The 17,417-nt window shown below is 41.6% G+C and overlaps 1 protein-coding gene across 1 annotated transcript; it reads right to left on the bottom strand.

Annotated features, from left to right (window-relative positions):
* Positions 1-1,226: 1,226 nt before the first annotated feature.
* Positions 1,227-3,478, bottom strand: LOC135499398 (piggyBac transposable element-derived protein 3-like). The gene is made up of 2 exons (XM_064790142.1): positions 2,699-3,478; positions 1,227-1,307 (listed from the first exon to the last, which is right to left on the bottom strand). Exons 1-2 carry the CDS (start codon positions 3,476-3,478, stop codon positions 1,227-1,229), a joined length of 861 nt encoding a protein of 286 aa, XP_064646212.1.
* Between the last annotated feature and the right edge of the window lie 13,939 nt (positions 3,479-17,417).

The raw sequence follows: 17,417 nt of genomic DNA on the forward strand, positions 1-17,417 counted from the left end.
TTGCAAGTTATAGCATTTACATGTGATGGCAATCCATCCATATACCGTAACTTGTATTTTAGTTTCACGTTAATTTCTTGTCCCTTACTAGAGTTGCAAGTTATAGCATTTGACATGTGATGGCAATCCATCCATATACCGTAACTTGTATTTCGTGCATATGCTTATGATTTGATCATATGCTGAACTCGACTTTTTATCTTAGCGTCTTCTGCGCAGGACTGGAAAATTACCAACTACCCTCGAAATATCATTCTGGCGAGGGATTCGTTTAGTCAAGAGGTGTCTCTTGAATCCCAGTTCTAATGCAGTCAGTTCTTCCTTTGTCCATCTTACCCTCTGTGTCTTTCCTCTGACAGTTGTTTTACCTTTTTTTCTAGGCATCTCCATACTATCATTTCCTGAATCAGATTCAGATGATGAGCTGCTACTGCTGGCTTTATAATTTGAATCCATGGTTGTATCATTATGTTCATCAGAGTCCGGTTCTATATTTCTTATATTTTTTCCCTTTCGAGCTGTTCGTCTTGGAAGAGAATCCGGAGAACGGTCGGGTGAATCATCAGGCGGCAATTTATTGGATTTTCTCGGTTTTCCTTGTATTCCTGTCAACTTCTTTTTCAACTTCCGCTTTTTTGGTCTTCCTTTAGCCACTGAATCATCAGCATGTTGACATTCAACGCCATCTTCACCGTCACTGTTCTTTCACTTTCGTCGTTTGTTCTTTGTCTTCTTAACCATACCATTGGAATCACTGGCATGTTCACTTTGAACAGTGCATTCACCATCCTCCTCATCCCAATCAACATCATCTTCTTCATCAAAAGCAGTCCTAGGAATATCTGAAACAAGTTTTTTCGTAACTGTTAATACGTTAAAGAAACAAATGTATCAACATTCCAAATTTGACCCCATATGACCTTGACATTGATCACAGAAAGCATAATGGTGTAAGTCTGAAGCCGTGCAAGTGCCCTGCCATTTCATATTTCCCCAGGCTCGAGTTCATCGTCCTCATAAGACATAATCCACAAAGTACTCTACAAGGAGAGGAATCATTTTCCATTCGTGTTCTGGCATGGCACTAAAGTTTGAAGAAAGTCAAACTTACTGTCTATATCAATTTCGTCCAATGACTTTCCGCTGAAGTTTCCAACCACTCCCTGGTCAATGGCAAGTAACAGTTTGGACACTTTAGCCATTTCTATAGTTGATTTGTGCAACCTCTAGGCTTCCTTGTGAATATCCACTGTGTGACCCATATGGTTGCTAAGCCATTCTACTTCAGCAAGTGTAAGACCCAGGATCTGAAAATCAGGTAATGAAATATAATGAGTTTCAAGAGTTACAATTAATTCTTACGTATGGTCAACTCTGGCATTGTTGGCACTCGGGAGCTCAACACAGTGAGTTAATTTTATAATGATTTAATGAGTCGGACATAATAAAACTCGTCAGTTTCGTAACAATTTATCAAAATAATGAAAATATCATTCTTCTTTTGTACCATGACTATAGTCCCCAGACAGCTTAAATCACATGACCACACAAACAATTTCCTGAAGCATTTTGTCCATATGAGACAAGCACCTATTTTTTCCTAAGCGGGACACAATATTATATTTGCAGAAATAAATAACCATATTTATTGTCTAGATTACTGCTGATAATATTTGCTTATCATTTTGGAGAACGGGAAAGTGGTGCTGTGATGGAACTACAACACTGACTTATCCTCTGTGATTTTGCATGGGAATTTTGTATTTGGAATTTGCTGAAACATGTTTCTGTGGCAATTTAGAAATGTTCGTGGTTTTAACGGGTGGGGAAAATCATTTTCTTTTTTTTTTAAAGTCATGCAAGTCCATTGAACAGTTTCTGATTTCCTATTGCATACAGTTTGTCCTCTTAGCCTTTCAGCAGCATCAGAATTGCACATACAAAAATATCATGAATACACTTCATTGAATTCTAAATCTATGTCTAAAATGTTACATGTACAGTACTGACTAATGAATGAGATCGTTACAAAAATTATATGGTATACTAAAAAGTACTAGTATCCAGAGAAGTACTACTACATAATACTGAACAAAGGTCAATCAGCAGTTTCCAGGCTCACAGTAGTCGCTATTGTATTGGTCCCACACCAAAAGGACTGAACATACCCGGTAGTTCTTTCTGCGAGGACATGACAAGCATTCAATTACTTCTGGTGGTATGAAACAAAGCAGTTGCGGCTCGGTACCATGCAAAGGAACATCTTACACTTTGAACACTCCCAGCTAGTATACCCTCCTGTGCACAACCTGCACCTTGCACGCTTGGTTCTGTTCAAGGGCCAGTGGTCCATTTTGTCATACCGCACATCTCGGGTGGGTGCTGGTAAATAATTAGTCTTCGTCACTGGAGGTGACTTCATGACTTCAAGGGATGGTCGACCACGGCATACCTTACCACATTTTATCAGAGCACTGGCAACCTTTGATTGAAACACCCTCATTGACATGCGGTCCTTGACCGAGACCTGCTCTATTTTGCAGTCTCTGCAGTACAAAAACAAATTCACCATTGCCATTGTCAGTGTATGATAGAAAATGTACATATACCACCGGCGACTTTTCAGCAGCCGTTTGTACAAGGTTGACATCATGTCAAGTAGATCTACCCCACCCATGTTGGTGTTGTACAGTCCTACCACCGCTGGACGATCGACTTCAATGTGCTCCTTTTTTGACCGGTCATATCTCTTCACCTTTTCCAACGGCCCTGTACCAGCGTAAGTGGATATGAGGGTGACACACTTGTTGTCATACCATCTTACTAAGCATAGCTCCCTATCCTTGTCATAGACAGTCGAGCCTGATCCACGTTTCAACTTCTCCATGGCCTTCAGTGACGTCAATGGTGCATTGTGGACACGGTTACCTTTGATTGTACCCGTATACTGTCCAATGCCGCTGTCTCTCACCAACTTTGCCATAGTAAAGTTTGAAAAGTAGTTATCTGCAAAGATTTTGAACTGGCGGTTCTTTGGTAGAGATTGACACAGCTGCATTACAACACTACCCCCAAGGCCACAACCAGGTGCTAATTCCTCATCTATTCCAGTGCCTCTGCCCTGATAAACATTGAAATCATGGCAAAACCCATAACTGCAGCGACCCCAAAGTTTGAATCCCCACTTCTTAGGCTTTTTCTCCATGTACTGTTTTATCAGTGATCGACCTTTGAAGGCAACCATAATTTCGTCTATGCTTTGGTTTTCTTCTGGACTCACTTCCTGAAAACTATCTCGCAGTGAATTCAGCCATGGTCTCAGCTTCCAAAGACGGTCTTCCTTTTCTTCATCAGTCACGTCATTGTTGTCAGTGAAATGTAAGGATTGCGCGATTTTACTGAACCGATTCCGACCCATTTCATCAGCAATTCGACTTTGTCGTAGCTCAGCCTCCCAGTAACATCTCAGAGAAGGCATTTTGATAATGCCCATGAGGAAATAAAGTCCCAAGAATGTCGTCAGTTCATTTTCAGTCAGCTGTAGGTTGTACCCAGTTTTTTGTAAAGAGTACTTGTGTAGCCGATAGGAATGACCTTTCACAGCACGTACTATATCAATTACTCACGCAAACACCTGTTATAAATGAAAACCATGATATTACTATAAATGCAGGGACAGACAGGGAGTAAATGGCTTAGATGATACAAAATGGGGAAAGATGAAAATGTACAAAATAATACAACACTGCACTAACCTGTTATAAATGAAAACCATGATATTACTATAAATGCAGGGACAGACAGGGAGTAAATGGCATAGATCTGTAGTGCCAAAGGCCTACATTCCCTGAAAGATTAACATAACAAAGCCCCATAGGCCTAGAAGGAATAACTATATTAGAATAACTAAGCCTAGACCCTTTAACCCCTTAATACATGGTAACACATTTCCCCCCAACAAGAAAATTTCTCCTGAAATTTAGTGAAATTAAGTGCAGCAGTGAAAATGAATGAAATGGATGAAGAGATGATGGACAACACCGGACAAAGACAAGCAGCATCAGTTTGGAATTCCGTTACAACCACAATTATTGTTAATATGGCTGAGAAGTTCCAACCCTGATTAAAGCACATATGACGTACATTTACGTGCTCTTATTAGCACATATTGTACCTAACAAACCAACTTCAGTCTCTATGTCTAAATCTTCTAGTGTCACTTCTGTTCAGTCTCAGCAAGTGACAGTGCCTGAGTCCTCATCATTGGCAGAGAAGGTGGATCAATTGGCCACCCAGGTGAAGTCATTGACTTACAGGCGGTTACAAAATGTTACTTGCTTCAACTGTGGGGAGAAAGGCCATTATAAAAGAAAATGTACAAAATAATACAACACTGCACTAACCTGTTATAAATGAAAACCATGATATTACTATAAATGCAGGGACAGACAGGGAGTAAATGGCATAGATCTGTAGTGCCAAAGGCCTACATTCCCTGAAAGATTAACATAACAAAGCCCCATAGGCCTAGAAGGAATAACTATATTAGAATAACTAGGCCTAGACCCTTTAACCCCTTAATACATGGTAACACTTGTTTGACTCTTCAGTAATGCCGCGAAGCATTTCATCAGTGATGAACATCCGGAAGAATTCATATGGAGTCCTACTGGCATCAGGTATAGGAAGATGTGGTCCAGGCACATAGTCAGTGTTCAAAGGTGGTACGAATGGACGACGTGTTTCAAAATCATATGATGCGTCTTTTTTCTTCTTCGTCTTCTTCGAAGTCGCGGCAAGAGTAGCCAAAGGTTCTTCATCAGATGAACTCCAGGCATCCGACTCCGAGTCAATAAGCTGTGGCTCATTGGCAATTGCTCCCTCTTCTTCCCCTGAAGATGGCCAATCGTCACCGTCAGCATCTCCATCAGAGAGCTCGTCAAATTCGAGTCGGATGCAAGGACGGCATCTAAAACATCATGGACATTGCTGGTTTTTTGCTTCGGGGGCATCTGGCTGGAAAAAAAATCATATTTTAGAAAGTACAGCATAACAATGGTGTATAAGAAGGCTATAAAACCTCAAATAATGCAAAACTAATCAGTTCAGAGGGTGATGGAGAGCACCGACATGGTTTATCAAAAAATCACCAGGTGGCCGAAAATGATCACTTTGTCCCATTGTTGCTGTTCAGCAACATTTCAACTTTAGGTTCAGCCGAGACATCAGCATGATATCATTATAAGAAAATATGTGGTGCTAGATAATCTATAACATCTTATTTTTCATATGTTGTACAAATTTTATTAGATTTTTACCTGTTTGATCGAAAATTTTGGATCCACTTATGAGGTGAAAATACTGAAATTAAGCATTCATGGAAGCTGCCATGTTGAAACGCCTCCTAAGGCAAAGTATGCAATGAGTGCTCCCATCTATCGTTTTTATTTGGAACTAGATGTCTTTCTTGGCAGCAACAATGATCAAAACTGGCAAAACTGTGGTTGGATTGGGGTGTAATGGGGGGACTTTTCCAAATGTTGCTCCAGTGCAACGTTGGGCCCTATAGAGGGCTAATATTCCAATCCCGAGTTTTGACGGAGATGTGACTTCGGTGACTTTGGCATAGTTTCTGTGTCTGTTTTATGCATTGATTGTAATCATAGATGAAAGTTGTTAGACTGCACAGTGGATTGTAATAACGTGCACAATATCCTTTACAAAAAGATAAACCCAAGCTGATTGTAGAAAATCGTATAAAAAAAATTGAAAATTACTGCTAAAACGTTCAATTCAGTTTATAGAAGAAACATCTTTAATTGAAGGTTGTAAAACATACCTGGGTTACTGTCGCAGTGTATTTTCGTAATCGTGTTGTCGATATCAGCTCTGGTCTTAGACAACCTGCAGCGATAGCAGTTTGGTTGAGAACCTGAAATATAGGAGATGCTACTTCAATATATAGCTCATTTCAGGGAATTTGTCTAAAAGGCAAAACTTGAGACAATAATGTCTTGACTTATCAAAACTTTTCAGTTATTGATCCCTCCTCATGAAATTAAGACTTGTTTGAAATTTCAGATTTGTAAGATGCCAGATACCTACCTTCCATGGTGCAAGATGATTTGTCTTGCATGGCTGTCCGAAGAAATATACATTGTTGACAACGTTGCAGGTCTCCCTGTTTCGAACAAGCAGGTCCATTGCTGTTACCCACTCTAGTTTAAGTAGGAGTGGGACCCTTCTGTTCCGTTTCCCGGGAAGCTGTACCATGTCCAGACTATGAATAAAAACGTGATGAAAAAATTAAGCTCAAATTCGTAATTTAATTTCGGCTGAAATGCAACTGCCATGCCAAAAAATTAGAGCAGGCCGGCACTAGGCCTGCTGGTATGTGAACAGTTGAGGTCAGCAAAAGGGTTGATAATCTTTCCCAAGCGATGTGAAACTTTAAAACATGATTGTTTTGGTGATTTTTTCTTACTGCATACAACTTGTTACTGCAGATAGCGAGCGCAAGATCACGGTTTTCCTCTCCATGATTTGAAAGAGCAGTTGCCAATAATTTGATATTAAAAGAATCGAAATCAACAGTCCTCAGAACAACAATCTGTATAAATTTCGTTTAAGTAGATTTCTACACCTCCGATAACCACATGTTGTCTGGGATTCTATATCCTGATGTAATCAGTGGTTTGAAATATACTCCCAATATTTCTTTCAATATTCAGCCTTTCAATATTTCAATGTAGGAGAATAAAAATCCTGTATCTCAGGATGGGGATTCATTAAGCGTAGGCTGATGTCTGTATATGGTCTAATGTATGGTCTGTTTATGGTCTGGAGTATGGTGAGTTTCGATGGATTATGGAGTGGTGATGAATGGAAAATGTCCCTTTTTTCAATCACCTTTACTTTTAGTAAATATTCTCGGCCAAATCACAGCATTTTTCAATTGCTGTGTCCATATCCTTGGTCATGTAGCAAGGTGTTTGAAGTGTCAGGTATAGTAAGGGGTTTTCCACGTCCTCTTGTACGTGACTGAGAAAGTCAGTGGTATCTCTCAAATAGGAGGGTAGGAGGTACGAGAGCCTTGATTTGGGTTTCTACAACCTGGAGATATTCTCAGCTTTCATTGCCAGTATTGCTGGAGATAATGGGTCTGTTGGAGTTTCCGGGTAAATATGGGTTATTTTTTATTCTTGATATTAGAGGAGGTCGTAAGGCATCAATCGATAAGAGCCTATACCAACATAAATGATTTCGGGAGCGTTTCACGGCCAAGATACGCTTTTTTCGTTGGCAACACGGCTAAAGATAAGGAAGTCTTTAGTTCGAAGATAAATCGCTCATGTATCGTAAATGTACTTACCTCTTCATCAGCTGTACCTCGAGAGGTGATAGAGAGTTGACAATCTCTTCGTTGGCCAGTGCATTCCACTTCGGTCTATCTACGAAGCAAGAAAAATTCATCTTGGCCACTTCTCCTCCCCTGCGCTTAGTGAATATTGTAACTAGGCAGAACAACACTTCTGACAACCTTCTCCATGAACAGGATGATTGATGGTCTTGAAGGTCCTGCACACTGGTCGCCAACTGCTGTTGCAGATAGTTCTTAAACGACAACAAGTCGCTAGTTAATGGAAGTATTTCTGTTGCATTGTACCGGCGCTCCTTTAAGCTTTGCAAAGCCTGGGTTGAAATAGACTGGGTCCATTCTGCATTGAATAGTTTTAGGAATGTTCGTGATTGCTCATCTATGTCCCGATCTTTTTTTCTGAGACCCATGCCTCTTTTTATAAGGCCACACCGTTTTAGAGAGTGTCCGAGATGTAGACCGAGTGAAGGTGTTCCAAGTAAAGGGACCCCACTCATTGTTGTATCCTCACTTACTCTACACAGTTCTTTTGTTACATTGACTGCATCATCAAAATAACATCCATCGATTATTTCAGTCAGTGAAATGTTTTTCTGTACACTATCATGAAATGCAATCAAGAAGTGTGCTAAAGTCTTTCTCACCTCAACTTTAGACCGGCATTTGGGCATCACAGGAGTATTAAATTACCTATCACTATCAGGAACTTCCTCACACTGAGACAACCAGAGCAGTGATCATAGTCTGTACAGAAATCATGCAGAAGTGAAACAGGTGCATTACCTTTGGTTATAGTGTTTGACAGTATTAATGTAACCCCTGTACTTCATTCTCCCAGTCACTTTCACTCTCTGATTCAAGTTCATCGGATGAAATATCCCCATTTGCCCCAATCTGAATTATCACTCGCTCTACGACTTCCTCCAGTAATCATCTTAGCTTCTTCTTTTTCCGCATGTACACAATAGTTTTTCCATTGCTCTGGGGTCACTTGTGTAATGGTTTCATTCGTGAGTTTTTCTACATCCTGAATTTTAAATGTTGTCTTCAAACCTGATACATAACGTTTAATTTGTGACCTTACTTGTTCGATTGGGTTGAGATCACAGTGGTAAACGTAAGACATTAAAACCGGACTCTTCTGCCATTGTATCAATCTTAAATTTCTTAAATTTATCCTTGTGTTGTTTGATGATATTGTAGAGGACGGGCTTTGTCATATTTTATTCCCAGCTGATTTTATGGTCAGTTAGCCACGTTTGCATGTTTGCCTTTGCTGTGCTTGATGTCAGGAGCTTCTCTACTTGTACACTATGATAACTCGCATTATCCATCACAATGACCGCTCTTGGTGGCAGTCTTGGAATCAGTTCCTCTTTAAACCACTTTTCAAAAAGATCCCCATTCATGTCCCCGTGGTAGTCTGCACGATTCCCACTCTTTCGAAATACTAACTCCGCACCATCAATAAATCCATCTTCATTTCCCACATGAAGAATTATTAATCGTTCTCCTTTTCCAGTTGGATCCCGTAATCCACTTGTAACTCCTTCAAGGAATGCCTGCTTTTTACACTTCACATTCGTGTCAACCCATGCTTTTGGTGGGGTCTGTCCTGCACTGCACCAGGTTTCATCCAAATAGAATATTGGTCGGCCTTCTTCTCGAAACTTTTTAATGTCCCGAAGGTATCGATGTCTCCAAACTATCAAGTCATCTCTTTCTATCAGCAAACTAACCCTCCCTCTTTTTTTGAACCGAAAGCCTATGTCAATCAATAGTCTGTGAAGAGTTGCAACTGAAACCTTTGGGAGGTCCTTATCCTTAGCAGCATCCTCATCAAGTTTTTGCTTCACTTTTCTCAGTGTTGGGGGTTCATTTCTCCTGAAAAAGTCATGCACTTTGCCTCGTACTTTGTTAAGTGTCAACTCATCATTAATCTGTTTTCGTGTCCGTGTTCCTTTGGCTGCAGGTCTCGTTTTTCCTGGTGTCCTAACTGACCTGTTTCTTTCGACTCCTTTATTTTATAAACTGAGGCAAGTGAAACATCACATGCCTTTGCCGTTTCTATGTTCACGTTTTCCACTGTCCATGTTGGATTTAGAGTTAAAAGATACTGATGAACCTTAAGAATCGGCTTTTTCTGCTTGCTTGTCAATGGGGACCCTTGATGTTTTTTAGTTGAAGGAGTTCCCTCTGCTCCGTTTACAGCTTCAACAACTGGCAGTAACAACCACAGGATACTAAAAAAAAAATATTTTTTAAAATGCAGGACCACAACCCCGGAATTGGGAGAAATAACATTTTCAAACTGCATCAATTGACTTCAGAAAGAGTTCTGTGGCACCTGTTTCCTTCAGTTCATTCAGGGAAGCCAGGGGATTCCCCACACCATAGCAACAGGCAGGAAATTCCATGCAAATCGGTTACATCTGTGTTTCCAAGGAAGTCAAATCAAAATATACAGTGACTGAGCTGACGGAAGCCTTCTTTTAAACATTTTGCAAATATCTAGCCCAAGGGTTAGCCTCGTATTCACAGCCTAACCGACAAAAATTCAAATTTCAAATTTTTAAAATTTTTAAAATTAAGGCCAACCGCCAGGTGACCTACTTTACCATATTTCTAGGTCAACCGTCAGCTCAAAAAGTAGGTCAATGTCTTCCTATTCTCACCCACTTACTACTGGTGTATTGAATAAACATGGAAAATATCCCTTATACCAAAGGCATCGGATAACTGTCCTAGGGGGTAAAGGTCCACGGGGGTAACTTTCCTAGGGGGGTAAATGTCCAGGGGGTAGAAGTCCAGGGGCCCCTTGAGAAATAACTGCCTAAATTTCCTACAAGCCCTTCTTAGATCCTCAACGTTGTAATTTTCCACTGTTTCTACCCTTCATTTGTTGATGATCGTAAATAGGGACATTTAATTATATTTCCAAAATTGTCAACTGTATTACTAGATTCAGTGCGTTACCAAATGTCAGTTGATAATGTTAATAATAAGACGGTTAATAATAACCGAGCGCGGGGTTTACTCTCAGGAGAGGGCAAGTCTACTGGCACATACTGCCGAACTAGAGCGCGAAGATCGCGCATGCCCGCCACCATGGTGGGGTCCTCACTTCCCGAGGGGAAATCGGCCTGAAAGGCCGGGCCGGATAGGGAATGTAAGTCTAGGAAGTCACACTCCATAGGCTGATGACCTCAGTCAAATACCATCGGCCGCTCGACCAGGCACGTCACTGACTGTTCCTGGAGATTCTTACACACCAGGTGTTCTGTGAGGCGCTGGATCATCTGCCTCTGAGCAGCCGTAAGGCCAGCGACAGATTGAGGTCGAGGGTCCTGAATGGCCTCCCATGGGGCGAGTCTGTGAGGACGGACGGCTCAACACCAGGGGCGTCTTCAGTATCACATGCAGGGCAAGAAGATAAGAAAAGGGCCACAGGTCCCTGCAAACATTTAAGGTGAGCGATATGGCGACATAACCCAAAGCGCGCCCCAACATTGCCATTTTTTATAGGGGAAATTACCTGCACGGGAAGGGAGAAATATGGGCAGAGCTACCATCGCTTGGTATCAGCAACTCCTTCCTCCTCCCAAAAATCTTGATCTTCCTGCTGCTTGGAAGCCAGCAAGCGAAAAAGAGCAGCCATTCAGGCCACTGGGGTATGATCAGCCTTTTGGTACGAATCCAGGAGGGCTGCACTGGTCACACCGTATTCGGTGAACACTGTCGTCAATATCGTTAAGGTGCTGGGATGGTTTGGGACATAATGTACTAGCATAAGATAGCAGGTTGTGATCAGAAAAGTTGCGGAAATGCTGAAACAGTAATCATTATGGGGATCCTAAGTCTTGACTTAAGACTGAAAGTTTTTCGCAAATTCCTGACAAAATTGTGTTACCTTGTTGGTCAGTTCCACTCTGCCGGATCCTTCGCCGTATCTATTCATGTTGGGTGGAACGGTCGCGGCATTCCGCCATTTCTTCGTATTGATCCACCCATCCTTGACCAACAGCAGGCACATCACGGACGCCACCACGACCACGGCCCCTTGCTTGTGCTCTACTCCTGCCACCAACACCAAAGCCCTGGCCCTGGACAGGGGCTGGAGAGTCTGTATCACTATCAGAATCTGATCTACTGTCATGATCACTGTCTGAAGCCCTATCTGACATGCCAGAACCAGAATGAACACTAGGTTCATAGTCCCTGAACCACCATCACTAGCATTGTCCATTTCATGGTGCGTTTGTGGACTTGCAGGGACACCCTTTTTTCTCATATTTTTAATTTGTTATGATTTGTAATATATGTACATGTATAGTGTATTGTCCCGACTGAGGGGACGGAGGGCTGGGGTGGGCGTTAAAAAGGGGTTAAAAATGGCCATAAGGGGGGTTGGCCTGTAAAAGTGGTGTTTCAAGGGCAAATGCCTTTGTGTCTGGGAGGGAGGGCAAAACACACCTGCCTCAAGAGCTAAAATGTAGGTCAAAACCTGTACAATTTAGCTCCAACCTCGCAGTTTTGGTGGGACAACCAACACTTCCAGTTTGCTATCAATTTCTTAAATCAAAATCGGATACAGCTGACAATAATCACTGCCCTTCAGACATCATGCGCAACTACAACATTATTAATGGCAGACCACTGCTTGATAAGAAAGTTGAAGCCTCTATAGGTCCTAGGACCTATAGGTTTGTGGACCTATAGGATATTTTGTTTTTGCAACACATTGCAGGATGAGTGCCAATAATCCTTATGAATTGAAGGTTTTCCTCATGGTCCTTGTTCTCTGCACTGTTCGCATTCTGCTGCAACCCAGCCAGTCTCTCGCAACGTCTGTTTTGTCCACCATAACAGACACTCGATCCGTTTAACCATTTCCCAGTGACTTTGTTGATATCCTTTGACCGCACCTTCTCCTGCTCTTTTGAAGAACGAACAGCTCCTGAATTACAAAGAGAAAAGACAGTTTCACGAGAAACATGTTCAACAGGAATGGGCAAAAGAATAGAACCGTCTTGCTGACATCAATGGCTGCTCTAGGCAATTTGGGCCAATGACCCATTTCTATGCCATGTGACATCACACGATGTCTCATGGTCAGGTTATGTGACGACAACTGACCAATCTGATGCATGGAAATTTACTTGAGAAACGAGATAGAAGTATGTACTTACTGACAATCGGGGGGGGGGGGGGGGTAAAGCTTAAAATTGTAAACGAATACCGTATCCTTGCCAAGATTTTTGGTCCCTGACTGCTTCTTTACAGCGTTGCACAGCTATGAAGGTCAAGAGTGGATTTTGGCACCCCAAATATCATTGCGGCTTCTCTCACTGATATCCCTGCATGGACCAGATCAGTGGCTGATCTCATATCTTCCTCGCTCCAGCTACCTCTATCAGCCTTCCTTGTGTACTTTCGCGGCATTTCTTTGGAAAGAAAATGGAAAAGTTAGTCAGCAATTTACAAAAACGGGGATGGGGGAAGATGGGACACACCTTGGGTAGGGTTTCATCAGGGTGGGGAAATATTCACAACTTAGGCTTAAAACTCTCCCAAAGAAATTCTAAAGGACTTTGAATGTATCTTTTGAGTAAAGAATCATACAGGACTGTGGCCCTTCCCATCATTGAGAAAAAAAATATTTCTCATGTGGGCCTGAATAATACAAATATTTGCCTAATTAGACACCATACCCGGTACTTTTCCCCATGGTAGTGACAGACAATATTTTTACAAAGTAACATAATCCTATGGCCAAATAGGCCAAAAGGCCCAGCGAATACTTCACCAAAGCACAGTTACTCTCAAATGTTTTGGGGTCTAACTGTTGACATAGTGCTTTCAATCAAGGTTAAAATGTGTATTTTCTGAGTCAAGAAATAACATTTCCAATACTCGTTGAACTGCAGGGTTCAAACCTTTTTAGCTTCTACATGTAGCTTTCTTTTATTGCTCCCTACTTGTTTGTATGATTTACCCCTACATATGTGTCAAATGTATTCCCTGCTTGTACATGTACATGTTGAATGTCATATCAAGAATTGGTATCATCTTTATAAATTCTTGATCACATGTTATGTCAAAAGTGCCTTAAAAAGTGCATGCACTAAAAATATTGAACTGTTTAATTTTAAGATGAAGAAATAAATTATATTATGATAAAGGTTTTTGTTGTTAATATTCTCTTCTCATTTTTGTATTGAGATTATACATCTAGATTGCACGCAGGTAGTGCTTTACTACCAAAACACTTGACACAGCTATCCCTCCTTCTGACCATTTCACAAGTGTCAGATCTCATGAAGAGGATATGGCCTGCTAACACTCCGATAGCTCCCTGCAAGTGCTTCACAGCCAGAACACAGGAGACAGCTTTTGCTCTATCTGACCATTCCAAATTGGTCAGATCTGGTCAAGCAATAAAGAACAATAAGGAGTAGTTTTAAAGTAGTCTTTCACAGAACGACAGCCCTGGCGAAAAAGATCTCAGATTCACCATGGTGAAGTTGAAGTTTACCATGATCACCATGGTGAATGTAGAATTTACCATGCTCACCATGCTGAAATAGTTCACCGTCCCCATTCATCATGGTGAAATGCTGTCAGTTTACCATGGGGAATTGTGGATTTACCATGGTGCAAATGAAACACATTTTCCTAACATGCCTAAGGGAGAAAACTGGAGGCAGCTTTTTGCTCTGTCTGACCATTTCTTATATGTCTGATCACATACAGAAAACAAGGTCTACTTAAAGTAGCTCGGTAGCTAAGACGAAGTGCTTCACAGCCTCTGAGACCGCTATTGTCCTATCTGACCATTCCATACAAGTGTCGGATCTCATGAAGTGATGAACAAGGACAATGCAGGAAATCTCATCAGCAGTGTTTCACAACCAGAAGCCTGGAGACAGTTATTCCTCAATCTGACTATTTCAAAAGTGTCGGGACAATACAAGGTCACACCTAGGTACCTCCCAAGTAGTGCTATACAACACATACATTTGAGACTGGTTATATGTCCTATCTGACAATTCGACAATTTTCAAAATGAAAACAAGGACGATACCAATTATTAAGAGGTACAGCTATTGCTCATTCTGACAAATTCACAAGTTTCAGATACGGAACGAGGACAATACCAAGTAGCAATAAGAACACCTGAGACAGCTATGCCCTATCTTACCTATCTGCAATATCCGATCCCGGCAAGGACACCAGCTATGAAGTTAGAATTGCCCCATCTGATCATTCCAAATGTGTCTGATCTCATAAAGAGAATAAGGTTAATAGGAAGTAGTGCTCAGAGATATGGTCGTACCCCACCAGTACCCTATCTCGGGTATGTATTGGACTCATCACACGAGAATGAATGTCGGAGGCACGTTCTTGAGTGAAAAAAGTACAGATGCTGTGAGGCAGTCTTGTGAGAGAAGAACAGAATATAAAAAGTACCCCTCAGGTAGCACGAACAAGGGTCAGATCTCATAAAGAGAAGAAGGACAATACGAAGTAGCACCCAGGTACCTCCCAAGTAGTGTGTCACAATCAAAACACTTGAGACAGCTCTTGTCCTATCTGACCATTCAAAATGTGTCTGTTTCATAAAGAAAACATAGACAATACGAAGAAATGCTCAGAGACAGGGTTGTACCCAATATCTACTAGAACTACTTGCTTTAGAGGGCCTGATATAGATTATTTTCCCATTCTGTAGAGTAAGGAATTATTAAGTCTAACGGGGACGAAAAAAATAGGTTGTGAAGAAGTCTCCATGCGCATGCCGGGCCTTTGGTCCAGAAGGCCTCATAGATCCTTTTCTGAGACATCCTGTATAGCAAGGCAAAACTGTATGTCCAACTGGTTCGAGAGATTTCGGTTGTGACGATCAGTGTCGGGCCCTTGGTTTAAAAGGCTCTATAGATCGGTTTCTGATACATCCTGTATAAGAAAGCCTATTGCAGTTTACACTAATGTGTCTGACAGCGATGTGAAAGAACTCGGTTGAGACGGTGTTTTTGCGGCATGACTTTGCAGTTCTATTCCGATACATCCTCCTGGTTGTGACAACGTCTCCATGTCGGTTGTTCCAGGTCGCCAAGCTGACAAAAACCCAAGAAAAGACTGGCGTCACGGAACAAGAAAATCTTGTTCCAGGACACGGTGACCGTACAGCGATCTTGTTCTAGGTCGCAGCGTTTGGAACAAGATCTTGTGCTATAGGAGGACGATTATACATATTTAATGTTATAGTATGTTATAGTTTGTCCAAGTAATCGAAGTTAGGTTGTGACAATGTCTTCATTGTCTTGTTCTTCTTGGTTAAAGCCTATAGGGCTTTATGGATTTCTCCAGGAGACAATCTCAATATTCCAGCAGTGTGTCCAACTAGTGTGAAAGAGATTGTGACAATGTTTTCACGTCAGGCCCTTTGCGCTTTCCATACTCTTTACCGAATACTATCGCAAAGGTATGGCCAACTGGTGCGAGAAAAATTGTTTGTGACGATGTCTCTACTTGAGGCCTTCAGTTTACGAGGCCTATATATCATTTTTCGACACATCCTGTATAGTCATGCGGATTGTATGTCTAGTGGTGCAAGACAGGTAAGTTGTGACGATGTCTTGTCTCCATGTTGGGCCTTTGAATATATATCCTTTCCTTGATCACAAGGCAAAAAGGGCAAGCTGAACGTGAGAAAGACGGGGCTTACTTGGACAGGGATTTGAAATAGATGGAGAGCAAAGGTTTATCATGACCAAGCCGAGTGACTAACGGTATTTGTGACAGGATAATCTAACCTAGTTGAAGCCAAACATTTTCGTTGTCACATGACAACCTCAGTTAGTTCGTGCTGAGATTGTCATGTCCGAGAAAGGACAACCTCAATAGTTCAAACAAAGCCATGTTTGTGACAGGATAATACACCATACAGTTGATTCAAGGCCAGACTGTTATAATGGGCGAACAACGAGAGATAGTTGAAGCCTGTTGTCATGGTCGTGACAGGACACCGTGAGTTAGTTAAAGCTTCTAGAGTGCTGTCATGCATGGTTCTGACAGGACAATGCGAGTTAGTTCGAGTCAGTGCTGTTGTCACGGTTGTGATTGGACAATATCAGTTAGTCCTTAGGCCAAGCCAGTTTTTCATGGTTGTGAGTGGACAACCTCAGTTAGTTGAATACAAGCCTATTGTTATGACTGTGATAGGACATCCTCAGCTAATTCAAGCCAAGTCTGCTGTCAGAGTTGTGATAGGACAACCTCGGTTCATCACTAGCCTATTATCATGGTTGTGATAGGATATCCTCAGTTCAATCAAGTTCAAGTACTCCGTTCAAGTTCAATCCGGAGTTCATCGGTCAGTTACCTCCCTGTGTAACGGAATCCGGGTCGGCGGAGTAGATCCAAGGCTCGAGGGTCAAGATGCTTGAAGTAGTGCAGTACAAGACTATTGTTATGTTTGTGATAGGACAACCTCAGTTAGTTCAAACCAAGCCCGTTTTCATGGTTGTGACAGGACAGTCTCAGTTAGTTCCAAGCCAAGCATGTTGTCATGGTTGTGACTGGACAACCTCAGTTCGTTCAAGCCAAGCCCGTTTTCATGGTTGTGACAGGACAGTCTCAGTTAGTTCCAAGTCAAGCCTTTGATCTTGTCATGGTTGTGACCGGACAACCTCAGTTAGTGCAATGCAAGACTATTGTTATGATTGTGACAGGACAACCTCAGTTAATTCCAAGCCGAGCCTTTGATCTTGTCATGGTTGTGACCGGACAACCTCAGTTAGTGCAATGCAAGACTATTTTTCATGGTTGTGATAGGATAACCACAGTTAATTTTAAACAAAGCCACTTTTAATAGTAAAGTTGTGACTACCTCAGTTAGTTCAGGACAAGCCCGTTTTCTTGGTTATAACAGGACGATGAATAATAGTCAGTTCAAGCCAGGACTGGTTGAGACAGGACAACTTTGGTTAGTTCAAGCCAACCCCGTTTTAAAGGAAACATATCACTCAACGCTTAT

This window comes from Lineus longissimus, chromosome 15 (genome assembly GCF_910592395.1).
Source record: "Lineus longissimus chromosome 15, tnLinLong1.2, whole genome shotgun sequence".
Lineage (NCBI taxonomy): Eukaryota > Metazoa > Nemertea > Pilidiophora > Heteronemertea > Lineidae > Lineus > Lineus longissimus.